The 27,590-nt window shown below is 38.9% G+C and overlaps 1 protein-coding gene across 4 annotated transcripts; it reads left to right on the top strand.

Annotated features, from left to right (window-relative positions):
* The first annotated feature begins 13 nt into the window (after positions 1–13).
* On the top strand, positions 14–26,853 carry hspa12b (heat shock protein 12B). 4 transcript variants are annotated; one of them, XR_012360053.1, is made up of 14 exons: positions 3,497–3,868; positions 5,508–5,578; positions 8,124–8,218; positions 8,652–8,776; positions 9,042–9,228; positions 9,430–9,534; positions 10,246–10,362; positions 13,866–14,043; positions 15,285–15,371; positions 20,485–20,589; positions 22,959–23,217; positions 23,308–23,411; positions 23,506–25,356; positions 26,053–26,853. XR_012360053.1 is itself a non-coding variant. In XM_073859314.1 (13 exons), exons 2-13 carry the CDS (start codon positions 5,533–5,535, stop codon positions 24,171–24,173), a joined length of 2,076 nt encoding a protein of 691 aa, XP_073715415.1. In that variant the 5' UTR covers positions 14–354; positions 5,508–5,532; the 3' UTR covers positions 24,174–26,853. The 4 variants fall into 4 exon arrangements, 3 of the variants coding, with proteins under 3 accessions (XP_073715415.1, XP_073715416.1, XP_055067715.1); XM_073859314.1 differs by lacking the exon at positions 3,497–3,868 and adding an exon at positions 14–354 and having other exon boundaries at positions 23,506–26,853; XM_073859315.1 differs by lacking the exon at positions 3,497–3,868 and adding an exon at positions 379–401 and having other exon boundaries at positions 23,506–26,853.
* The last annotated feature ends 737 nt before the right edge of the window (positions 26,854–27,590 follow it).

Raw genomic sequence — 27,590 nt, 5'->3', positions numbered from 1 at the left:
TTAGCATTTTATGAAGTCACTTTATTTATAAATTGCAAAGACACGCAGAAAACTGTTTGTAACCCTCAGCACGTGAATAATAGTGCCCAACAGTACAGTTAACAGTATGATAATTTTGTTACAATCGGCTGGATGTTTACTGGTTCGGTTGAATTTGCACAAATGTTGTACGCCTTGCGCAAATGTGACTTATATTTAATAGGTTTATTATTTATGCTCTGTTCGATCGGAGTAGCCAACTATGTGTAAAACACGAACAAGCTGTGTTTCCACTATGAGCCAAACGAGGGCGAGCTAGTACCCGTTGGTGCGATACACCAACGGCGCCGCCATATTGGACCGGGCAAGACACGCGTACGTAATATCCAGATACTTATAATCGCTGTATTTCTATGATCCAAGTACGTATTTTTTACGATTATAATGTTAGTATGTCTATTGTATCACGATATGTCTTAGTATTTTTATGGTGCCATTCAGAGGGGCTTTATAAGTGGCAAATATGTGGGTTGTGTGTGTTGCAAATGTGCGCGTGTCCAGCAGGTGGTGCAATAAAGCTGTTAATGAATATAAACATATTTATATTTATTTACTATGTTTTATGAATTAGAAATGGGAAATTATTAAATATTTTAACTTTAATTCAAATGTTTCTAAAAGTTTTGTATTTTTCAGGTTAATATTTGTATGGTAGAGACTAGAAAGCAAAGAACCGAGATGCGTCTGGCCATTAAGGCTACAGGAAGTGTCCTTATAAACTGTTTATATGTTTAAAATGTTGTATAAATGTTTATGTTATAATACCCACTATTCGGTTGTTATGCAAACTTGTTTCCTTATAAGCAACATACAAGCGCACACACACACATTTATAATTATTTATTATGTACACTGTTTAATTATGTTCTAGTCAGGGCTAGAGTCAGTTTTTTAGAGTCACAAATAGTGGCTGTCCCACTTAATATAGCAATGTGTATGTGATTGAACTGGGCCCACCTTTTCCTCAAGTACAGACAACAGTCACAGGAAAGACAAGGGTGGGCTTACACTCACATATACGTAGTAAAAATACATGCACGCATGCCACATACACACATGCATGGAAATACTATTACATGGATGTGACAAATATAAAATCTGGATAGATTTAGTGGCAGATAGTGAGCAACTACATCGGCTACCTCAAGAATGGTGGTGTGTTGGTAAAATATATAACAAAAAATAATACCATTTCCAATTCTTATCACTTAAAGGTGACACTTCGCAGGGTAATGGGCAGCTCTTTGAAAGCGGAAGGGTGGTGTCTACAAGAGGAAGTTTTTGGGTGTGTTCATGATGAGGGCCAAAGCACTTCCTGGTTCAGTGTGCAGCACGAGTAGCTCAGTCGTACGGTTGTTCACTTCCTGTAAACTCACTTTGGTTACTTCCTGTCTATGCCAAAGAAAGCAATGGGTGGTCTGGTGTGTTTATACTAACAGTATGGCTAGAATACACTGTAGTTGGTCAGTTGATAGCAGCAAAAGTGTCATAGATATTCAAATTGATTTAAATATTAATTGCAACTTATTTGATCAATCAGTAGCCTTATTATTATACTTGAAAAAGGATTCCTTTTTTTAGTCAGTCAAGTTGAGTTGCATCTTCCGTATCATTTGCATTAACCAGTAGCGAATGATACAGATGTTTGCTTTTTCCATTGATTAATGTTTTATCTAACCTAAACAAGCTGGAATGAGTCAGAACAAAGACTTCTGGCCCCTCAAAACAGATGCATGATATCCTGGATATTATAAATGCGTCCTTACAGTGAAATAAAAGGACAAAGAAAGAGAGGGAAAAATGTTGGCACTTATGGCCCTGAGATTGGCCCTTGAGGCTCAGAGAGGTAAATGTCATTCATAATGTAATCCAGACCTAGCCAAACAAAATTTTTACAAAGCATGGATCCATGTAGACTAGAGTTTCCTTTGAGGAATGGGTAGAGAGAGAGAGTGATAGTCCTCAGAGTCAGACCCACAAGCTTTTGCACTCCTAATGAAATCCTCTTTCAACTGAGCTTCAGAAACACCTGCAAGAATTAAACTGCATGCTGATGCACATAAATTGTGCTATTTTTTCGTATTGTAGCTTATTTAACCCTTAGGGGTTGTTGGGGACATTTTCATCCACTATGGGTTTTTAAAGTCTTAAGTTGGCCACAACTTTCTCTGTTTCTCAGTAAATCAAATGATTTTTGGTGACCAATCATATATTGACAAAGTTGTATATAAATATATTTAGAAAATGCTTTTTAAATACACCATGGGCAAATTTACTACCCTTTCGTGTTGTTTGTGGATGAAAACATCCACTAAATTAAGCGGCTGTAAAAATGTTTCAGGTGAATACTTTTTTTTCAATATTTTTGTGTAAATCTGTTAATTGCCAAGTTCATAAGTGATGTCACTGATTTGGGGAAAAAACACAAAATGACAGATTTTCAATTTTTTACCTTTATCACAGTCTTGGGCATGTCAAAGATTAGTAAAAACATTGGCTCTGGTGCATTTTTAGTTTTTGTACAGCATCAGATTTTATTTTTTCTACCTCATTTACTGTTCGTGGCTGTTTTTGACCCATTGACCATTATAACGATATTTTTTGATTGCAAAGCCATGACATCATATAATCATGCATTCTTGATTGTTGGTGGTCTATTCCTTTTTCAAAGAGGTAAAATGTGTTATTTTTACTGTTGATCACCATGTGGCACCATTAACCCTTTAGCGGGCCTATGCACAAGCAGAGCTTAATTTCTGGCTTGTACACTGAGTTATATGGAGTAAAACAGCATATTATTTTGTGTGTGTGCGCGCGCGTGCGTGCATGCGTGTGTCGTCATGGCTTTGCAATCAAAAAATGTTGTTATAATTGAAGTCATAGTAATGCCCTGAAACTTGCTTATATTTATAACAAACACTTCATCACATTTTATCTTGCACTGCAAAAAAATTCTATATAAATTACAGTATTACTGGCAGCTGTTTGCCAGTAACTTACTGTAGATTTTCAATTGAGAATGAATATTTTTTATCTTTACATAATAAAACTAAAATAACAGCCTCATGCATGTTTATTCTGTATAAACAAAGACTTGTTAATGTTTAAAGTTCATTTAACCTTGAACAAACTGTTGCTACTAAATAACATCAATTTAAATCTACTGGCAAGCTGACTACAGCAAATTCTTTTACAGTGTGCAGATTGTAATATTGAGGTTGTTGAAGTTTATGTGAGAGTTTTGTTAGAAACAACAAAAGAAAAGAAATGGAATACAGAAAGGAAAGAAAAGGTTTGAGCTAGAAAGAAGAAAGAGTTGGATGCAGGGGGTGGTAAGGAGGAAAGGAGGTGTAACAGGAGATGAGGGGTGAGATGACTTAATCAGAGTACACTGCCATTCTAAATACACTCCACCCTCCCTCTCTCTCTCTCTCTCTCTCTCTCTCTCTCCTGAACAATCACGCCAATACACGCTCATTGAATCTGTTTCAGCATGAAGTCAAAATCCCCTCCCTCTATCGGTGCATTCACATCGAGCCCCTGTATATGTGCGCTGCTGCCTCTCTCTCAACCATTCCTCCCTAACATTCCAGAGGAGATGAGGGATTGACTGCTAGGATACAGAGAAAGTTAGGGGAATATCTTTTTCATCTAAAACACGTTGGATCGATCCTTCAGAACTTTTTCTTGCTTCAGACACTTGGCTAAACCTTTTATTTAAGTCTCTACTGAAACATTCGCATCTGATTTTCCTTTTGGGATTCTGGACTTGATCGGTGACTATACAACCCTACAGGGGACACCAGAGCATTGTTTCTTATAAAAAAGGGTGAGTTAACAAATTACAATGCTGGCACAGATAGGACGTTTTTAATGGGACCAGTATCAGGTGCAATGAATGTGCTGTATAGACAGAATGGTATTGATGGGGCTATGTAAGAGAAATATCAGCGCAGGTGTTTCTAAGCTGAATATGTACTGAAATGTGTCTTTGGTCATTCTCTGGACTGAAATGATTGTAGGGAATGCTTGGTCTCTGCAAACATTACTGTATGAGACACTAGCGTTTTAGATATATTTCATGTAGGGTGGACACTACTAGATAACGCTTTCAGAGAACAGGATGCGTGTTTGCTGCCGATGAGCACACTTTAACAAACACGCCCACTCTTGATTAGTGTTCTTATCAAAAATCTCAAACTATCGTATTCACAGTAATTGTTTGTGTGCACTTAAATGAGTGCATCTGTACATTGTGAATGATAAATTTTTGCATAGACTCAAAAAGGCACGAAAATAGAGCAAAGCATGATATAACATAGCATTGTTTCTTTGGTATAACAAGCTCTCTGGACTGAGTGTATCAAGTTTCAATAAGCTTCTTGTAAATGATGGGTTTTTATGCGTGTGTGAGTTTACACTAAATGTTCTTTGTTTCAGGAAAAGTTTGCAAGTTTCTAGAAACCAAATGTGGTATCCATTGCACCAGCTCAAATATTAGCATCTGGAGAATATATTTCAGTCAGATCCATTTACTGAACAAGCATTGTGGGAGGCCCAAAGTCACCTCTCTCTCTCTCTTTTTCTCTGTTTCTCTCACCTCAGTCCATTTTCTTTTCTAAAACTCCTTTTATTAAAACATGCACATAGTGTTTATATACAATGTTAATGGGGCCCTATGATGTGCAGCGGCTGCAGCCTATTCCCACTTGCGCATTTACAAACACTACGGTTTGAAACAGTTGAACAAGAAGAAAACAGGACAGAGTCCAAAAGGTTTTAAGGCTGGAGAGAAAAAAAGGGAGAAAAACTAGGGGGAAAACACAAGGTTGAGAGTCAGAAACAGCATTTTATTGTTCCCGTTCTGCCCATAAGATAAAAGCAATGAATCTTATTTAACTAAATCCTGATTATAGTTGTTTACGTTGTTGTAATCAAACGAGTGCAAACAATGTTTACTTACCACGCTTCGTTGTTTATTAGTTTCAGATCATTTGATCTGGACAACAGAACCCAACCACATGCAACATGGAGAAATTCAAACATCATTGCTGAAATGTTTTCACAATTTTTTGCAGTGTTGGGGAAAGTTACTTTTAAAAGGAATGCATTACAATTTTAAGTTACTTCCTAAAAAGTAACTAATTGCATTACTTGGTTACTTTTCATGGAAAGTACTTACATTACTTTTAAGTTGCTTTTGCATTACGTTTTCTTACTTGGCTGAGGCTTGATCTTTTTCAGGCCGTGTAGGTGTTTTTATGACTGAGAAGTTCTGCTTTCAAAAATTGCATATTTCCATCGCAGAAATGTCAAGCTCTGGTCTGCCATCTCCGTTTCTGACTCAACCTGTTTATTATTCAGTACATTATTTTTTAGTTTTTTTTTTAAATCAAATTAATTAAACTGAAAAGTATTAAAGGAGAGGGAAATGCGTTAATGATTTAAATTTTTCTTTTTCTTTTTAGGCTGTGAAAGCCCTGTCCAAACACAATGGCCGCCATCTTGCAACTTAACGCCAACAATTTACAAGTGCCAGGTAATAATTTGAAACAGTAATAATGGAATCTAAAAGATATATCCTTCTAAGGAACAGATTATAATGGGTTTTATAATGAGCCAAACATGTATTACATTTCATACACTGTTAGAAATAAATGGTCCTTAGCTGACACTGGGACTGTACCGAGGGGCAACCTTCTGATCTCTCTGATGAAGCAATACGGAAGTGATTTAAACTGCAATTCATCAACTGGCCGCTAGAGGCAGGCTCCAAAAGGGAGTCAATTCCCATAGACCTCCATGTTAAAATGCCCAACTTTACAGTAGAAAATAATGTTTACAGCCTGGTACAAAATTTGTTTTGAGTCTGTATAGCTAATTTTGCCCTTCGTGACAACTGTGAGGGGGTGAGTTTTTTTGTAACTCATCCGTTTAAATTATATTAAGCCTTAAAGTTTTGCATAATTAAGGGCGTGGCCAATTGAGTGATGGTTGAACAGCCACTGCTGTCACGAGAGTCGAGCTCGGGGGCATGGTTTCAGCAACCAGCCACCTCAGCTTCACCCACGTCCCGTCTCTTTAGCCATTTTCGGATATCCGTGAGTGGGCAAGATGGCGACGGCAGGCACCGCCTACTTTAAGCTTCAAAAACCATCTTCAGAAACCTATGGGTGACGTCACAGACACTACGTCCATCTGTTTTTACAGTCTATGGACTGTACCCTTTCAAAAAGTACACCTTTGCACCTATAGAGTTCATATTAGTACCTCATACTGGTACTAAATTAATTTATATCTGTACCTAAATGGTACAAATTAGGACCTTTTTAAAGGGGACTGTCCCAATGACAGCTTGGCACCACCAAATAGTGGTGAGCAGGAATTATGTTGTAATTCCTGTCTGTTTCATCAACAATACAGGACGGGGTGTGACCCGCTCTTATCTACGCTCTGCACTCTTGAGAATATCCACAGACATGGAAAACATTCCTGTCATAGCCTTGAGTAAATTCCACCCATGTTTGAGAGTCTGTTTGAAGGCATGTTAGAATGACCCTGCTGAAGGTCACTACATATTGATAAAGTATCTGCCGTAGTATTACGGCAATTTTTAGGAATTGTTGGAATCCTAGTCTGGAAATTCCTTGCCAGTCTTGCTGCACAAATAAGATGCCCACAGTAAACGTGTTAATGAGTAGGATACTTGATGACAGCGTTGAGGAGAACACTTGACTAATCATTTCATCTCCAATGTTAGTTAAAGACTGAGAACAGGCAGATGATGTGTTGGAATCATGTTGATTCCAGACCTGGAAAGAATTTCCTGTGCCTTAAATATCCTTGAAAGTATGGACCATAGCGCGCACAAAGTGTGATCGACAGTGCAGTATTTTTTCACCAAAACCAACCAGCTCGATATCCACCTGTTTCGTGACGTAATTGTGGGCGGCGCCATCTTTTACCTGTTCTGTTTATGACTTCCGGTGAGCCACTAAAGCTTATGGTAGTCTATTGCGAAGGACACAAGTGTGCCGTTTTGACTGGCTGTTTAATGTTTATTATGAAATCCAGTAAGACCGACATAATTTTAGCAGTTAGGGGTTGCCATAATAGCAAAATGCAAACGCAGTAAATCTTCAAAACATTTGTTTTAACCATAATCCATGCACAAGAGCTGAATGTGTATGTGGCGAACATGTAACCATGATCTGTATTTACAAATCCATACAGTAAAACCTTTCATAGAAACTGCCAGTAAACAATAAATACAATAATTGTTTAAAAACAACTAATATTATGCTGATAAAAATATGCTGTTTATTTTTTCTGTTACTATATATTATTACAAAAATGCGATTACAGTACAGAATATATACAACATAATCTGGTTAGTTAATGTTTATAATAGTTCGTAAAGTGTAATGGTTTCTTCAAATAACTTACAATGTGTTGAATGAGAAAGATACTGCTGACTGTGTCGGACCGTGCTCGATGTGTCGCCATAAACAAGTCCATTAAAAATTGCTGTTTGAAAAAAACTCACACCGGAGGGACAGTTGTGACATTTTAAACCAGCCCCTGAAAAATTAAAAACACAAAGTCTTGGTAAATTCCATGTACAAACACTCGACTGACTTTCCCATTGTTAAGATACTGGTATGTCTCTGTGCTTTTATATTTGCACATTGAAGACCCCTCACCTCCGATCAACAACACGAAATTATTGAATATATCTTCATATATCAATCCACTTCTTAATTTCATCATCACACTGGTTCACACATGGCAGGTGTAGTAAATATTAACTGTTTAAATCATGTTTTATGCGTGCTCCCACTTCACTGTTTTCTACCGGCTGGATATTGAACCGGAAGTCCCACACCGGAAAGGAAATATGTCACATCACTTACTTCCGTGTTAGAGAAAAAGGTGGATTAGTGAATGGGCAACCAACAGGATGGAATTTTACAGGAATTCCTAATATCTCCTAATTGCTCTCGGTGTTTTCAGACACAGGGAGTCCACATCTCACATGAGTTTTAGCAGTTTTAGTGCTGCCTTCATCTCTCTTTCTCTTTTAGGTGAAGATAGATCAACCTCAACATCTCCATCTGGTTCTCCCTCTACTTCCAGAATTGAGTGCAGTATCACCCCTCTAACACCCTCTCCGTCTCCGGTAAGGTCATGATTTTAACGATTAAGGGCTTCATACTGAATTCATGCACTTGCAGTACTGTGTCCTCTATTCACAATAAATCAAACTCACAAGATCTGAAAAGGGTGCAACGTTTATACAGTAGCAGGTGGTTTTGTGCTATGTTAAATTAACTTTTTAAGCTTTAAAATTTTTTTACTGTTCTAATTATGATGCTACCTGAAACTTCTTTCAGGTGATTTTAATGATTAAAGCTAAAAGGTTAATAGTTTGCATCTCTGAGGGTAACACTTAGGTCAGGGAAATGATCGAGAGATAAGGCGAAAGAGAGGGAGTTAGGAGTAGGTTACTCTCCGTACCAGGGGAAACATTTAGGAAAAACCACCCATCTGAAAAGCGATAAGGATGTGATTAGGGGTTTAAAAATGTGTATTATTTCTTTTTCTCTCTACAGAGGACCGAGCTGAGACCACGCGTGGCCCATCCGTTCTCTGTGGTGGTGGCTATTGATTTTGGTACCACCTCCAGTGGTTATGCCTTCAGTTTTACAGAAGATTCTGAGACCATTCACATGATGAGGTATTTATAATATCAGTTTACACTCAATCAATGGTCCTTTGGGTGGTACCCTTTCAAAAGTACATAATAGTATCTATGCGTGCACATATTGGAGTGCATCTTACCAGCTTAAAGGTATATATTGGTACCAAATGGTACACCAAAGTTTTTATTCCCTCAAGAGTCTAAAATGTATTCGTTTTACAACCGGTTCTTCCCAAAGGCTGTCAGACTAATAAACCATCATCTCTGACATTGGGACATCTCTACTTATTTTTTCTAACAGACGATGGGAAGGAGGGGACCCAGGTGTAGCAAATCAGAAGAGTCCAACATGTCTGCTGTTGACCCCTGAGCTCCGCTTTCACAGTTTTGGCTTTGCAGCTCGAGACAGCTACCATGATCTCGATCCTGAGGAAGCCAGGCATTGGCTCTACTTTGACAAATTCAAAATGAAGATCCACAGCACCCGTGTAAATACAACACCTATATTTACTTTACAGTGTTTTAGCTAAATATACAGTATGTTAAGCATTTGAGTAAGTGTTCAGATTAGGGGGATCAAGAAATATCAAACACTGTCAAAAATGCCAGATCTTCTTTTCATTGATGCAGAGCATATGGGGTTTTATTATGTGAGTAGTTGTGCAGTAGTTTATTTTGGTTTTCTTCAGGATCTCACTATGGAGACAGAGCTGGAGACTGTTAGTGGAAGAAGAGTTCGAGCCATTGAAGTGTTTGCTCATGCTTTGAGGTTCTTCAGAGAACATGCATTAAAGGTATACATATACAAAACCACAACAAACTGGTGTCCTAAATAACATTGAGAGCATTAGGTACTTATCTGTTTATTGTATAGCAAAACTAAAGGCGGGGTGCACGATATCTGAAAGCCAATGTTGACATTTGAAATCACCTAAACAAACACGCACCTACCCCAACAGAATCTGGACCTTCTTTTGATAGGCCTGCTTTACACATATGCAACCCAGGCAACGGTGTTGGTTAGTAGACACGCCATTTACTGCTGATTGGCTACAAGTGTGTTTTGGTACTTGGCCCGATTCCCAAAGCGTTTCTCAAAAATCCTGCACCCCGCCTTTAATATATGGATTATATTGTGATGTGGATTTGGTTCAACCTCCCCTGGGTCCAAATCCCCTTTTCCTTTCTTCAAACAAGAGCACATCCACTCTCTGTACGCTGTAAGGGTTCTGGGCCAATCATTAGTCAATCTTGGCTGGACCCAGACCATTCCTCCTGTCTTTCCTTGTGGGAAAACGCTAGCGTGCAGATTTCTCCCACACCTCCGGCCATGCATCCTGAGGGTCATAAATTCGGCATAGAGATTTCATTCTTGTGAAACATATTAGTGTACGTAATGTGCAGGATATACGGGCTATCAAAAACTAAGACACACACGAAAATATCTGTGGAATGCAGTTTAGATAAGAGCAGGAAAAGTTTATGTGCGTGTATGTGTTTTTCAGGAGGTGAAGGACCAGTCATCTTCAGTGCTGGAAGGTAATGAAGTACGATGGGTCATCACGGTTCCTGCAGTTTGGAGGCAGCCCGCCAAGCAGTTCATGCGAGAAGCTGCATATCTGGTAAAAGCATAATCGTTCAGTTTTTAGTGCATACACCATAACTGACACAGCACAGTCTATAGCTACGTCTCATTTCGAAGGCTGCGCATCAAGGTTTATTATTTCAAAAAAGCAACCATTACACTTCGAAGAAAGAATGAAACTACAAGGAATAAATGAAGAGCTCAGATGCATAACCCTCTTGGCCGGTTTCTTGTACAGGGTTTAGGTTAATCCAAGGCTAGGCCTTATTTATGTTAGGTAATTTAAGAAGTTTTTAAAAACAAAAAACACTGCAAGTGGGCATCTTAAGACAAAACAATGTCACGAAATATGTTAAAATGAAACAGGACAAGGTGTTTTTAAATTAAAGCAGCTCAAGCAAGCATTTTAGTCTGGGACTAGGATAAGCCCTGTTTGGAAAACCGCTCCTCTAAGTGCTTCTGGCATGTTTTTGTAAATTAGCATTTTTTATTAGGTTCTTATGTTTAGGTTTAGTAATTTCACTTTATTAGAATTTTATTGGAAATATTAAATGTTATCAGTTAGTAATTAAAATGCCTTAGTTTTACCATTTATAATTTAAATGGACTTCGTTGATGATGATGCCTAGCAGGTTGGTCCTATAAAACTCCATGGCTATCATGTCTTGCCATATCCAAACATTTTTCTTGGATATGAAATTGATTAACGCCAAAAGTTGCTCTTTTTTAAATAAAATTGCATTCAAAACTACTTCGAACACTATCTAACTGTGGGTTTACACCAGAGGCGAGTTCAACGATTTGCGCGAGTAGATTACATACAAAGTCAATGCAAAGACGCGTCCTCGCGTGGGGCGATGCGAATGACACGATATGGGCGGCGCGTATGCCGTGAAAACATGCGCTATTTGCCTCAAACGCCTTTTCGCCAAAGTTGAAAATATTCAACTCGAGCAAAAAATTTGCATGACACGAAGTTAAATCTCGCGAGTAATCTAGAGCGAGCAATGCGTTTGGTGTAAACCCACAGTAAGGCTGCATCAAAAAGTAACTTCGCGTCTGCTGCCGTGTTGGATAAACAAAACTGCTTCGGTGTGTTGCATAGACGTCGTTATCGTCTTGCTGCCCCCTCCCCGTTCTGTGATTGGTTCCCTATTTCAGGGGAAAAACTGGTCCATGGTTTCCATGCTAGACTTGCACGGTGAATACATTTACACGGAGGGCAGCATGAGGAAACCCAGGCTACCTTTAAAGGGTAAAAAAAACGCATGTTCATTAAATTCTTCTTTCATGCACTTAGATGACTTTGCTGAAAAATGGTCATGCCATTTATCAGATGCCAACAAAGCAGTGTTCAAAATGGCCTGAGGCTGGGATTGAGCGGATTTGAAGCAAAAGTATTTGATGAACCTATAATACTAGTGCATTCAGTCAATATCATCTCATTTTTCACAGGGATTGCATTTATCGGCTTTTTACCAAGGAGGATTAGGGCAAAGCTAAAATAAAAAAATGAAACCATCTTGAGATTAAAGTCATTAAAATGTGAGAATAACGTCATTATTTAAAGAAAAAAAGTCAGAATTAATATAATTTCGAAAATAAAGCGTTATTAAATGAGAAAAAAGGTCAGAATAAATATAACTTCGAGAATAAAGTCGTTATTTAACGAGAAAAAGGTCAGAATAAATAAAATTTCGAGATATAGCATTATTTAATGAGAAACAAGTCAGAATAAATATAATTCCGAGAATAAAGTCGTTATTTAACGAGAAAAAAGTCAGAATAAATATAATTTCGAGAATAAAGTCGTTATTTTACGAGAATAAAGTCGTTATTTAACAAGAATAAAGTTGTTATTTAACGAGAAGAAAGTCGTTATTTAACGAGAAGAAAGTCGTTATTTAACAAGAAGAAAGTCGCTATTTAACGAGAAGAAAGTCGTTATTTAACGAGAAGAAAGTCACTATTTAACGAGAAGATAGTCATTATTTAACGAGAAGAAAGTCGTTTTATATATATATCTTTTTTTTCTGTTTTTGCAATGTTATAGTGATTATATATAATTGTTTCTTAGTCTCTTTAATATAATACATCCAGAAAATATAGGACATGTGTATATAGTATTAAAAACTGTATAAAAATGTAAACTGATTTGTCAAGTTTTTAGGGTAAACTCTCCTTCTTTTTACTTTATTCTGCTCAAAAACGCTCAAGATGTGTTTAGTGCCAAGAGAGGTCACACTAAACACTGACGATGCGCAAAAAAGACATTTAGTCCTGAAAATAATTTTTTGTACATATTTCCCTTATTTCTGGTTATATCTTAATAAAATAGATTGAAAAATAAATATGGATGGACATTAAAACTTCTAAAACAGTAGTCTGGTGGTGGTGGCCTAAGACTTTTGGACAGTTCTGTATATATTATAATGCTTTGACATAAGTATCCGACCAATGCAACCTTCGAAGGACACTAAAACACAATTTTTTAAAGACACATCTAATCCTCACACTTGAAATGACTTCTTGCATATTAAAACACAAACTTTCCCTCTTTCTCTTCTCCAATGCTCACATATACACTCAATTAAAATAATGTCCTGCAGACTTCCAGTGCAGTTCAGGAAATCTGCACACATGAAAAGGATTGTCTGTTAAGTTCATGATATCCATTAAATCTCTGTGCAAGCCTATATAACGTGGTATCTCTTAAATGTGTTTGCGAGAGAAAGTCTATGTGCTTACAAGTATGAAACTTTTCTTTGAGCAAATCACGTTGAAAGGTCAAACATTAATCGCCCAGTTTCATCATCAACTAAAGCCACAAAAATTTTCCTATATTTAATCCAAACCAGCTAAGCCATATCAGCACACCAGATTGTACTGTATTAGTCCTAAAAGGACTGGATCTCACTGCTACCCTGCTTTTTCACTAGAAGTGAGGCAAGTTGAGGTTAATTTTCTCCTCTCAATGTCACAGAGGTTAAACAATGCAGCGAGTAGCACACAAACACAGGAAAACCACGCCTGTCCCAGCCAAGCAAGGGGGGGACAAGACACCCCTCCCATCTCCCACTATACTACTGTAGCTCCATTAAACCAGCTGGAGCAGTTTAATATTACTTTCCAAGATGTCTGGAGATCTTTTGTCCTGTTACCTTGGTATTGTAAAAGCGGGTTTATGAGGTATATTATGTGATAATAGTGTGGTGCATTTGCTAAAAAGTGGTGTTTCTAAGTTTTTTCTTCTTAAGTCTGCCTATTTTATCAATTGCCAGGTGGTGGAAATGTAAAGTTTGATAGCTTATGATGGCACACCTTACCCAGCTTAACAGTGTAGGTCAATTGGAAAGGTCATGGGTTTGATCCCCAAGGAACACAAATACTGATAAAAAAATGCACCGTAAATCACTTTGGATACAAGTGTCTTATGAATTATGCATTTACAAATTTAATAACTAGGGTGAGGGATTTAAATAATGATAAGTATGATGATAATGTTGCTTATGGTTAATGCTGCTGTTTTTGTCACTGTAGGCAGGTCTGGTCACTCCAGATTGTCCCGAACAGCTTCTCATAGCACTTGAACCAGAGGCTGCCTCTATCTACTGCAGGAAGCTTCGTCTACACCAGGTCATTGACCTCAGTCAACGACCAATGACTAATGGTCTAGATCTGGATGGGTCCCGCCCTTTCGATTCTAGTTTCAGACAAGGTAAAAAAGTCCTTCTCTTGTCAATGTTGATTTGTTTCATTCTCAACCTATCACTCACAGATCAATTCCAGGCAAGAGTCCAATTTTTGTGCATAAAGCGTATCAAATTTCTCCATTAAATGGAAACCATGTTTCAAGCATGAGGAATAAAGGTTTGCTTTTCATTCTTTGGAAATGGAACGCTGTTTTTGTTTTGCGTGGGTTTATGCGGTTCAGATTGATCCATTAGATGCAGAAGTGGGTATAAAAGCATGTGGTTTGGGTTAAGACAAAAAAAGCGAGATGACATTTTCTTGGTTTGGGATATTTTCTTGGTTAGGGTGTCCCCTGAGGTCACCGAGCTAAGAAAACAACCTCTTTGAAGGATCTACACTGTTTTTACTTCAAATGCTTGTGAAAAAGAATGGGGCTCTCATGTTACACGTTTTATACAAAAAGAATTGGGGGTCTAAAGACACTCATCATTCATTCCTGTTTTTGTACTCAAACATACGTACACATTCTTACACACATTTCACATTATAATTGAAACAAGGTGCTGCTGAATCATGATCTCATTCTACTCTGTACTGTTTACATTAGTTTCCCTTGATGATTCTTTCTTTCTTCACACTTTTTATATGCTAGTCTGTTGTATTCAGTGTTGATTTCCACTTCTGTGTTCTTTTATTGCCAATATAACACAAAGTCCCTCATTGTGTGTCTTCAGGACAGTTACCATCAAATGTGTAAATCACATGGGTTTTTTTCTCTTTGTCTTTGTCAGCTCTCTGTAATGACTTCCAGACTGTCCCTAAAGAACAGTTTGGTTTCTGCTCTCTCTGTGTTTGGTAGAAGATGCATGAATGTACAGCAGCATGCTTAAATCCTTTTGTGTTCATACAGACTGTACCTGAGAGGAAATGTTGAAGTATTGCCAACCATAAACAGTGTTCCTCATAAAATTGGCTAACGGGATTAGCCTTAGGAATCCCCCCAAAATATCACTCTTTAAAAAAAACTGTAAACTATAGCCATGTTACAAGCTTATTTTATGAGGTATAAGCATAAGGCTTAACATAAAGCATGCTTACATCCCAAATATCGAGTTTTACAAACAAAGCCCTTAAGTTCATTAAAGCAGACTGCTTTGTTTTTGATCCAGGTACTTACAGTCTGCACGTTTCACCTGATGGGGTTTTGATTAATGCTTCCCATGTGTGCATGCAATTGAGATTCAAAGGAGTCATTTTGTGTTTCAGCTCGCGAGCAGCTCCGCAGAGCAAGACATAGCCGAACATTTTTGGTAGAGAGTGGTACTGGAGAATTATGGTCTGAGATGCAAACAGGTAAGAGTTGGGAATACCCTACTGAAAAATCCAGCTAAAACCAGCATAAGCTGGTAGCTGGCCCCAGCTGGTTTTAGCTGGTTTAAGGTGGTTTATGCTGGACCTCCCAGCCTGACAAAGCTGGTCATGCTGGTGGGCCAGCTGGTATTCCAGCATGACCAGCTAAGTCCAGCTAGACCAGCTTAAAATGCGAACAAAACACACCTAGACCAGCTTGCTACACCAGCAAAACCAGCTTCCTATACCAGCAGGACCGGCTAAAACCAGGCTGGGGGCCAGCTAAAACCAGCTCACCAGCTTATGCTGGTCTTAGCTGGATTTTTCAGTAGGGTAAACAGACATTTGTACATAGATGTAGGGCAAAATGAAACATAGCTGTGTTTCCATTAAAGATTTGCACAAAATTTCAGCATTATTTTCTAAATGTCGACAAAAAACTATTGCGAAATGACGGCGTTTCCATTCACCAATTGTTTTGTTTGACATCATGTGGCCCTGCAAGAACCAAAGGGCAACCTTCCGATCTCTCTGATAAAGCCAATATGGAAGTGACTTAAAGGAAAACACCACCATTTTTCAATATTTTACTATGTTCTTACCTCAACTTAGACAAAATAATACATACCTATCTTTTTTCAATGCGTGCACTTTTAATCCTTGTACAGCGTGTTGTGAATGTGTTAGCATTTAGCCTAGCCATATTCATTCCTTAGGATCCAAACAGGGATGAATTTAGAAGCCACCAAACACTTCCATGTTTTTGTCAGGATCCTGCCAGAGTCTTGTTTAGTATTAATATCTAGTTCAGTATGGCAGGGTTCTGACAGTACAATGTTTTGTGTGGAAACGCGTAGTCTCAGAATTGTTATATTAGACCATGTTTTTCCCGTGTCTCGTCACTTTTACCCCGCTCCCTGGTCATCCTCTTGTCTTTATTGTTTAATCATTGTCACCTGTTCCCCTTCATTAGTTCTCCCTATTTAAAGTCCTTGTGCTCTGTGTTCTGTCTAAGTTCGTTTTGCTTTGTGTCTTGCCTGTAAGTTATCCTGTCTAGTTTATTGAAGTTTTTGTTAGAGTTGTTGCATGTAATTGTCTAGTTCAGTGTTTATCTAGTCCTGTTAGTGATTTTGTTTCATCTGTATGATGCTATTTTCCCCCTCATGGGTTTTGTTTTCTTGTTTTTTGTATAATAAAGTTAGTGTTGGTTCATCTCTGTCTGTACCTGGGTTTGTTCCTCAGCCATTCCTGACAGTTTTTCCTATTTAAAGACTGTTACATGAGTAGTTACACGAGTGAGTATGGTGGCACAAAATAAAACTTTTGTTTGGAGACATAGGAATGAATGGGGTTAGGCTAAATGCTAACAAATGCAAGAAGCGCTGTACAAAGATTAAAAGTGCACGCATTGAAAAAAGATAGGTATGTATCAATTCATCTAAGTTGAGGTAAGAACATAGTAAAATATTGAAAAACGGAGGTGTTTTCCTTTAAACTGCAATTCATTGACTGGCCGCTAGAGGCTGGCTCCAAAAGGAAGTCAATCACCATTGACCCTCATGTTAAAATGCCAATCTTACAGCCTGGTACAAAAATAGTTTTTGGTCTGTATAGCTAAGTTTGCCCTTCATGAATTTTTTTGTAACATTTAAATTATATTAACCCTTAATGTTCTGCATAATAAAGGGTGTGGCCACTTGAGTGACAGGTGAACTGCCACTGCTGTCACTAGAGTTAAGCTTTACCCATTTTTGGATATCTGCGAGTGATGCGCGGCGACGCGTGACCAAGGGTGACAACAGGCACCGCCTACTATTCAAAAAACATATGGGTGACGTCACAGACACTACATCCATCTTTTTTTACAGTCTATGGCAAGAACCAACAGGCAGATGACGTCAAAGTACACCAAGAGCGTTTCGAAATTAGACTTCTACGTGTGATTTCTTGTCTCGATCTTGCGGTACTTTGACCTCATCCGTCTGTTGGTTCTTGCAGCGCCGCATGAAGTCGAACAAGCCTAATGTCATGCGACTAAAATGTAATTTTGTTGTCTCGTGTTAAGTCATTCTAAAAACCATGCAACGGGTGTGTGCGACTTCATATAGGACTGTTCAGATCGACATGAGGATGACATCAAAATACCGTGAAAGTGACTCGAAAGCATACAGAGCAGTTGACTCCTAAATTGCAGTATTTTGATGTCATGCGTTTGTCGGTTCTTCTGACGTTACACGAAGTTAAATACATCTCTTCTGTCTTGTCCTCCAACCAAAAATACTGCACCATATTTAAAGAATGATCATATGACTTTTGCGCATGTCAGGTTACCTGTAATTGCAAAAATTGCTTCCATTGCAGTTTTGAAATATATTCCTTTTTTGTATTGTTTGAAAAACCACCTCACTAGAGCATTAAACAACGTTTTTCCAATTTCGGTATTTTAAAACACACTCTTTTTTAATGTGAGGAAACAGATCAACAAATAATAATAGACCATGATGTTAAGACTTTAAACAGACAACCAAAAGCCAAAAATCATAGTCTAATGATCACCACAATGTCAAATCCCACACATGCATATTTGTAGAGTACATTTTTAACAAAAACATGTAAAGTTATTTTTGTACTATTTCCCGCTGCCTCTCTCTGTTATTCCTCGTGTGCATATAAATGTTTGTAATGTTTATGTGACACTAACTTTTAGGCATATGTGTACGAGGCCCTTCATTATAAAGAAATCATGGTTATGTTTAAACTGGCTGCAAAGGCTCATGGTTACAACGTGTGTGTGGTGCTCTGGCACAATGACAAGGTGCAGGGTCAAAATAATCAGATCTTTAGCTCCAGATGTTTCCTGGCGAGAGAGAGAGAAGTGAGGCAGAAAAAGCATTGAGAGAGAGAGAGAGAGAGAGAGAGAGAGAGAGAGAGAGAGAGAGAGAGAGAGAGAGAGAGAGAGATTTTTGGGATCTAACTCACTTGATACACAAAATACAGATTGCATTTGGTACTGTAAGTCTCTTTCTGTTGTCTCATACATATACAATAAAAGAATGCCATTTCCTAGGCAATTGAGTTATTGCTGCGCTGTAAACAAACACAAAATAAGCTTCCTCTCCTAAGTAATTAAGCAAAGTTATTTGGCAGGAGCAACGTTAAGTCACTCTTATCTCAAAATGTATCATAAATGTCTGCGGGCTGTTTGGTAAAAGGCAATCTTCCTGAACACATCAGGTCAGAGAGAGAACAACATGGGTGTTTTTTAAACATATAAGGGTGGTTTCACGGACAGGGATTAGCTTAAACAAGGACTAGGCCTTAGTTGAATTAAGAAATATAACTAGTTTTAACAAACATGCCTTAATGAAAACATTACTGGTGTGTTTTTGAGGCAAAACAAAGAGCACTGATGTATTTTAAGATATGTCACTACAAGTTGTTTTAAGTTTGGACAGCTCTTACATTTATTTTAGTCTAGGACTAGTCTAATCCCTGTCTGGGAAATCCTTGTTTTGGTAAGAATTACTAAGTAGTTAATAACTAGGGATCTGTGAATGTCAAGTTTAAGCACATGCATTTGTGTTTTCTATGCATTTTCGGCGTTTTTGTCAAACAGCGAGTCGCTGGAGAATACTTGCAACTGTCGTAATTTCCCACTCTAGTACTCCGAAGATAATGACCAGATAATGTTTCACAATTTCATACAAATATTAGGCTACTGCATAGTCTACTAAACTACAGATGATGGTAATAGGATAATAATTAGTTTATTCCAAGTGTAAAGTGCATATAATAATAATGTACCGCATTTGCTAGCTTATAACGTTTTTACATGATTGCAGCTAAATCACAAGTAAACATTACAAAATGCCATGACAAAGTTAATTGTGTACGTTCGTTATAATGTCACTATACATGATTATTGCTATTTATCATAATAGTTTGCAAATTGTGCATGTTTACACTATTTACAACCTTTAGGCTTATTTATGTCCTGATAATTATGTGAGATATTGACAACTGTTGTCATGATAATCGCATGACATACTACAAGCAAGCGCAACAACATACAACATAGACCGCAAACAAGTTTACAAATGAGAGATTTACTAACTAGTCCATCAACAAGATCGCCAGATCAGCATCACATACAGTGCTGTCTTTTAGCTCACGCCAACTAATAAAAACCTGATCGAGTGGGACTCTTGTCCGGTTCCTAACGCGGTCAGATTCTCTTTTCCTTTTCCTACTCTCTTCCAAACGCGCTTTCTTAACTTTTAAATCGTTTAGCCTCACGTCTCAAATTCGCGCGTGCAGTTGTTGTTATAGGCTTGATCTACTTCATGCAGCGCTGCAAGAACCGACAGCCGGATGACGTCAAAGTGCCGCCTCGGATCATTCTCGCGGTACTTTGACGTCATCCGGCGGTCGGTTCTTGCAGCGCCACACGAAGTCGAACAAGCCTAACGTGTGTGACGTCGTTGGCGTAAAGCAAGGGTGCGTTCCACAGTTTTAGACACACACTCGCGAACTTCCCTAAGCACTTCCCCTCGCGGGGAATCCCTGTCGCCATTTTGAAGTGCGTTCCACTTCGTCAAGTGGACGAGGGAAGTTTGTATGGACAGACCCTCGCTCCCTCGATTTTGACTGAGGGAGCGAGTCTGCTTCATATGTACACTTCATGCAACTTCATATCCCACAATGCAACACGATTGTGACGTCACTTCAGCAACTCGCGCTCTGCACATGGAGGGGGCGGTCTCCACTTTCAATGAGATCAAGGGCTTAGGGCGATCCATTTGAACCCACTTCAAGTGTTCTAGCAGTAGTGGGCACTCGTACAACGTAAGCAATGACGTACATCCGAGTGAACGAGACTGAGGGAAGTTAGCAAGGGAAGTTCATAAAAAAACGAACTGGAACGCAGGGCCAGTCTTGATTCTCTCGAGATTTGTCAGGGGCGGTTCTCTCAAGCTTGCATTGCTGGTTTTGCTAGCGGCGTCCTCCCCGAGCTTCAACAGGAGGATGATTCGCCCCACTATGACTTTGTTTACCACTGAAATAACTTTGAAGCTGTTATATTAAGGTAAAATAACTGCATAGTGTGTCTTTAAAGGTGATCGGTACATGGTGGCAGATTGTGGTGGCGGGACAGTGGATCTGACTGTGCATCAAATCGAGCAGCCGCAGGGCACTTTGAAGGAGCTTTACAAAGCCTCAGGTGAGTTAAGAATTTAAGCCAGATCACCTTTATCACACTTACAACTGCCCAAGATCATCCTCACACCTCTTCTACAGGAATAGATTCACGAGTTTGCATTAACAGGCTTAGAATTATAAAGTTCAATCTGACATTTTTGTCAAAATTTAGTTATTTGCATAATCTGTGACAACTTATTTGCATTATGTGATGTTTTTTTAAGTTGTGTACATTTTAGGAAGTTTTAATTTGAAACAAAAAGGTTTGTCGACAAAGTCGAATGGAAAATTTTGGAGCTCAATATCTCAAAACTTCTGAGAATGCAGAACCTTATAATTTAAAGGTGAGGGGAGGGTTGCAAGCTTGGAATATTAGCCTGAACCCAGAGTATTTCCCTCTCTATAACTGGGATAGATATACTAGCTGAGAGTAAGGCAATGGGGTGGAGGTGGGATGCTGCAAAAAACTGTCACAGGACAGAGGCAAGGGATGGCCATATATAGACGGTTTCAGCAGTAACAACATAAACAAGCGGCCTCAGCGGTCCGCACGTAACTTCTGGTAAACTCCGCTAATAATAAATAACAACAAATTACTTTAAACGTAGTTTATTTATATAACAAGCAAAAAAAACAACACATTGATTACCTAGGAAACCAAAACATTTGTTATTTTCGACGAGGCATTTGTTCAAGAGATCAGTTTAGCAACTAGTCAGACCATTAAAAAAAACAAAACCGGAAGTAAAGTTTGGATCCAGACGTGAATCACGTGCGTCCGATGAAACCGTCTATAGAGATTTCTTTGCACTGATTGGTTGGATTACATGATTATGCTCCTCCCAAGCTTAGTTAAATAAACTTCATGTGAAATCAGAGAGCAGGTCTGATTCTAACAAATGCTGAATGTAATTTTGCCACATAGAATGAATTCATAAACGAGTCCTAATTCGAAGGCTGCGTCCTACAAAGTTTTTTGCAGAAAACGGCATTGTCACTATTTTAGTATTATAAATTATGTTTTATATTAATATTATTTCTGCAATACTGTGTATGTTGCATTTTACTTAAGTATATTTCTAAGGCTGGTTTATTTTATCATATCAGACGATGCATTTCCATTAAAGATTTGCACAAAACTTTAATAATTGCTAAATCAATGTTCTATTCCATTAACCAATGTTATGCACAAAAACGTCGTTTTTTTTCAAAAACCATGGGGACGGCGACAGGTATGTTCGACTTCATAGGCGCACTTCATGTGACTTGCGGTCTTGTGGACTCGCAATGGTCGCCGAATGCACGTATCTGCCATAAGTCCGTAAGGTGTCCCATTTGTTATTTGAGGTTTAAAAAGGGTGTTCATGAGCGCCATCTTTTCGGTCGATATACGCTCTTGATGGGGACACAGCAGACTTCTTCCTGACAGTCAAAGCAGCGTTACGTCATGACACTGCAGACTTGTACGAAGACCGGAGTCTTTGGCCCTGTCCCAAATGGCGCACTTTATGTGGACTTTTGGTCTGTTAGCCTTAAATTAGTCTGTCCGTAGAGTGTCCCATCTGTAATTTTTACGCTGTGCTTTTAAGTGGCTCACTAGCACCCCCTTTGCACCCTTGGTGTCGTCTTCGGTGAAGCCTGCACTGCTACAGGCTCCACGCACTTTACCACTGATGGGCCACCTCTCTTCCTATTTCCGGCGTGACGCTCAAGTCTTTCCCAAAATACGACTCCGGTGTGCCCACGTGGACTCACGTCAAGGGTCCCTGAGGTCTGCCACTACATGATATCATCAAAGTGTTGACTCTTAGGAAGTCCACATGTTCGGAGTGTGCCATTTGGGACAGGGCCTTTAGGGTGCCATTTGGGATTGGGCCATAAGCGATTCAAAGGCATACAGAGCAGTCAAGTCTTTTTTTTATTGAACATTTATAACATTACATAACAAAGTTGACTTCCGAATCGCTGTCGCAGTATTTTGTTGTCATTCGCTTGACGGATCTTGTAATGCCACATGAAGTTGACCACACCTATTGTGTCTTGTCCTCCAATCAAACAATACTGCGCCATATTTATGCACGTCATGTGACCTGCTTTTTTATATAATCCTTTTTCGAATTGCCTGAAAAACCACCTCCCCAAGCGCAAAAATGTGTTTTATTTTGCCATATTTCAGAGTTTATGCGAAATAACTGTTTTTTCATTGGCCGCATTTTCAATTTGCTATTTTAATTTACAACATTTGAAGGGTAATGGAAACACAGCTAATGTGTTATATTTTCTAAACTATCATTTTTTTCTGGTTTCATTTTTATTTTAATAATACAGAAACAGGTCTTATTCACTAAGCATGCATACGCATGAATTTAATGTAAATGTTATCTTTATCAGGTGGTCCCTATGGAGCAGTAGGTGTGGATCTTGCCTTTGAGGCTATGTTGTGCCAAATCTTTGGGTCTGACTTCATTGAGAGTTTCAAAGCGAAACGTCCTGCAGCTTGGGTGGACCTTATGATTGCCTTTGAAGCACGCAAACGTACTGCAGCTCCTGGCCGGGCCAACTGCTTAAACATATTGCTACCCTTCTCCTTTATTGACTTCTATAGGAGTCATCGGGGACAAAGTGTGGAGACCGCCCTGCGGAAAAGCAAGTACGGCACTGATCGCTTTATTATGGTAATGCTAAACAATGTATTTCATAATGAAAATGTGTGTCTAACTATGTATTGTATCTTTCTCAGTATGAATTTTATAAAATGGTCATCTCAAGGGATGCTGAAACTGTCAGCAGAGGCCATAAATGAACTCTTTCAGCCGACCATTAACAATATCATCAAACATATTGGTAAGATTCCTATCCTCTCACACACTAATATAAAGCTAAGGATTGTTGGTTGGTTAATTTTCTGATGTCTTAACGATTTCTCTCTTTCTGCCAGATGACCTGATGCAGAAGGAAGAGGTAAAGGGCGTGCGCTTTCTCTTCTTAGTCGGTGGATTCGCAGAGTCGCCCATGCTTCAACGAGCGGCCCAAAATGCACTTGGGCAGAAATGTCGCATCATAATTCCACATGATGTGGGTCTAACCATCCTGAAGGGTGCCGTCTTGTTTGGTCTAGACCCCACCGTAGTCCGTGTACGCCGTTGTCCGTTAACTTACGGCGTTGGGGTTTTAAACCGTTTCGTGGAAGGCCGACACCCACGCGATAAGCTACTCATCAAAGATGGCCGAGAATGGTGCACTGACATCCTAGACCGCTTCGTAAGCGTCGATCAGTCGGTAGCTTTGGGTGAGGTGGTGAGGCGGAGCTACACTCCAGCAAGAGTGGGACAGAGGAAGATCATCATCAACATCTACTGTAGCGACACTGATGATATAACCTACATTACCGACCCGGGGGTGAGGAAGTGTGGCGCTATAACTCTAGACCTGCTTGAGTTGGGGTCAACAACAGCTTGTGCCGGTGATGATGGTAAAGCAGCAGCATTTGAACGAAGAGAGATTCGTACCACTATGCAGTTTGGAGACACTGAAATCAAAGTGACGGCTGTTGATGTGGCAACTGGGAAATTGGTGAGGGCGTCAATTGACTTCCTGTCCAATTGAACCTGTTTTGCTGTTTTTGTAGAGGACTGGAAAGAGTGGATGGACATTTAACACTAGATTTATAACGGCTGGTTTATTAACTGGAAGGGTAACCTTCCTGTCTTCATTAGGCAGAGGATCAGCTTGTTTCACAAGAATTGTCTCTGTATTAAATGGACTTTAAATTGCTCTAAATTAAAAGTTAATGACTATCAATGCCAAACTCAGTAATGACATCTTATGTATGAGTAGTAAAAACAAAGTTTGTTTGTCAGCTAAACAGACAAAATCTGTACTGTTTCTGTAAAACTAAACAGAAACACTTACATGTTAGAATGAGACTTATCAACCTTGTCTGTACAACATTATATTTAGGGCTGTCAATAGATTAATCGCGATTAATCACAAACAAAATAAAAGTTTGTGTGTGTGTAGTTATTTTGTATATTTCAATACACACATACATGTATACATACCAGGACCACACCCCCAAATGCATTGAAGCAACTGCCATGTGATTGGGTGATTAGATAATTTATTAATGAGAAATTGAACACGTGATCCTAATAATCCTTTAGGTGAGTATATATATATATATTTTTTCTCACCTAAAGGTCAAGACAATCTCCTAAACTCCAAACTGAATGTCAGAATTGGAAAGAAAGGTGATTTAAGCAATTTTGAGCGTGGCATTGTTGTTGGTGCCAGACGGGCCGGTCTGAGTATTTCACAATCTGCTCAGTTACTGGGATTTTCACGCACAACCATTTCTAGGGTTTACAAAGAATTGTGTGAAAAGGGAAAAACATCCAGTATGCGGCAGTCCTGTGAGCGAAAATGCCTTGTTGATGCTAAAGGTCAGAGATAAGAATGGGCCGACTGATTCAAGCTGATAGAAGAGCAACTTTGACTGAAATAACCACTCAATACAACCGAGGTATGCAGCAAAGCATTTGTGAAGCCACAACATGCACAACCTTGAGGTGGATGGGCTACAACAGCAGAAGTTCCCATCGGGTACCACTCATCTCCACTACAAATAGAAAAAAAGAGGCTACAATTTGCACAAGCTCACCAAAATTGGACAGTTGAAGACTGGAAAAATGTTGCCTAGTCTGATGAGTCTCGATTTCTGTTGAAACATTCAGATGGTAGAGTCAAAATTTGGCGTAAACAGAATGAGAACATGGATCCATCATGCCTTGTTACCACTGTACTAGTCTCGCGTAGCCAGACCTTCAATATTGAAGGTCTGGTGTTTTTCGCTGCTTTTTCTGGACAAGTCCCGCCCACGAGCTGTTTGACCGACATGTCAAACAACCAATCACAGTTTGTTTCATCTAGCGTCACGTTTCGGACTCCCCACAACAACGAGCCGGCTGGCAACAAGTCAGTTATTGAAATGACCAGCCGCAACCGATTAGCATCTAAATAAACAACATTACTCACCATAGGACAACGTTGAGCACTTCATCAACAGCCACACCAATGAGACGCTCCCGTTAAACGTCTGTTTGAAGCATATCTCTCCATTTTTTAACACATACAAGCAATTCAGGAGAACCAAACTTTTTGACTCCACTAACTGCCTCAAGCAAAACTCTTGGACGTCTTTTAGAGAGTCGATGCCGCAAACTTTGCATATTTTTAAGAATCCAATGTTTAACTGATCATGATAACTGCTCATTATTATCCACGTGAACACTCTCTTCACTCAATGGAACGTCAGAGCTTTGTTTTCCAGGGACCGAAACTAATCGCGACACTCGCGTCTCCTGGAAATCCGTTTTTTTCAACCAATCACAGCCGACTTTAACATTCTCACAGGGTTTCCAGAAAAGTGTACGAAAAACATCAGACGTTCAGCCAACAGTTTGTGGGCGTGACGTCTGAGGCTGAGACTACCACTGTGCAGGCTGCTGGTGGTGGTGTAATGGTGTGGAGGATGTTTTCTTGGCACACTTTAGGCCCATTTAAATACCTGAGCATTGTTTCTGACCATGTCCATCCCTTTATGACCACTATGTACACAGCCTCTGATGGCTACTTCCAGCAGGATAATGCACCATGTCACAAAGCTTGAATCATTTCAAATTGGTTTCTTGAACATGACAATGAGTTCACTGTACTAAAATGGCCCCCACAGTCACCAGATCTCAACCCAATAGAGCATCTTTGGGATGTGGTGGAGCGGAAGCTTCGTGCCCTGGATGTGCATCCCACAAATCTCCCATCAACTGCAAGATGCTATCCTATCAATATGGGCCAACATTTCTAAAGAATGCTTTCAGCACCTTGAATCAAGCCCACATAGAATTAAGGCAGTTCTGAAGGCGAAAGGGGGTCTTTCTTAAATACATACATGCATGTGTTTGTATTTATATATAGCCTACAAAATAATGACACACAGTGCAAACGCATATATTATGCAAAAACAAACTTTTATTTTTTTATGCGATTAATCGCAATTAATCTTTTGACAGCCCTAGTTATATTCAATCTTTAAACTCATGGCCAACAAAAAACAAAACCAGTTCTATTGGTAAAGTATCCGTATGATACGGCAAATCTAAGCGTCCATATAGTTTTAACAAAACCTGCTGTATTTTACTAGGTAGGTAGAAGTTAGAAAAGTAATTGTGATACCCAAAAAGCGTGTTAACATGTCAGAACAATACAAATAAAATACAAGATTCATGTTTCTCCCTTTAACTTTTTCCTTTACCTGGTACAAATTACTTCAAGTATGTTCGCTTTAGTAAATGCGACACTGCCAATTATTCCATGCATGCATTCACATACAAAACTTGTCACCAAAAACCAAAATACTCCTTTCTCACTTTGTACACAACAGGTATTTAAATATCAAAAAAGGCACTTAAGGTTTATTTTCTAAACGTTTTAATCTAAAAGATTTGTCGTGAGAAAATTAAGGGGTGACAAGGCAGACTGTTGCGCCACCTGGTGTTCAAATGAGGTGGTCATTGGGAACGCAGTGAAAGAGGTAGAAGTAAATATTTTTTATTCATTTTTTTATTTTCTACATACGTAGGTGACAGATAATTACGAGACGACATGGTTTTGTGTAAAAAAAAAAGTTTTTTAATCGCTTCATGAAAGTCGTCTTTGATTTTTTTTTCGTGATCTTCCCGCGCATTTACTACAGCGAGCTCGCGCTTATGAAACTACCCATTACAACGTAAATTACTTTGGGACTAAACTTACAAGTCTGTCTATCTTGGTAATTAGATTTTTTTTTACTTTTTTTAAGTCTAGACATTTACCGACATTTCAAACTTCATTCAATCATCATTTCTTCAGTTTTGTATAGGAAGCACATGAGGTAAGATATTTCCCTGAAACTTTATAAACTATAAAAATCATGAAACAAAAATTCACCTTGGTTTAGAGATGCTGTTATCCACATGGTAATCTTGA

Source organism: Misgurnus anguillicaudatus, chromosome 21, assembly GCF_027580225.2.
Source record: "Misgurnus anguillicaudatus chromosome 21, ASM2758022v2, whole genome shotgun sequence".
Taxonomy (NCBI): domain Eukaryota; kingdom Metazoa; phylum Chordata; class Actinopteri; order Cypriniformes; family Cobitidae; genus Misgurnus; species Misgurnus anguillicaudatus.
The sequence above is the reverse complement of the archived record's forward strand: the minus strand, read 5'-3'. Positions and strand labels throughout refer to the sequence as shown.

Coding starts and splice junctions, on each gene's coding strand:
- hspa12b (XM_073859314.1), top strand. CDS start 5,533: ATGGCCGCCATCTTGCAACTTAACGCCAACAATTTACAAGTGCCAG. Junction 5,579..8,123: donor CAACAATTTACAAGTGCCAG/GTAATAATTTGA, acceptor TTTCTCTTTTAG/GTGAAGATAGATCAACCTCA. Junction 20,590..22,958: donor GGAGCTTTACAAAGCCTCAG/GTGAGTTAAGAA, acceptor TATCTTTATCAG/GTGGTCCCTATGGAGCAGTA.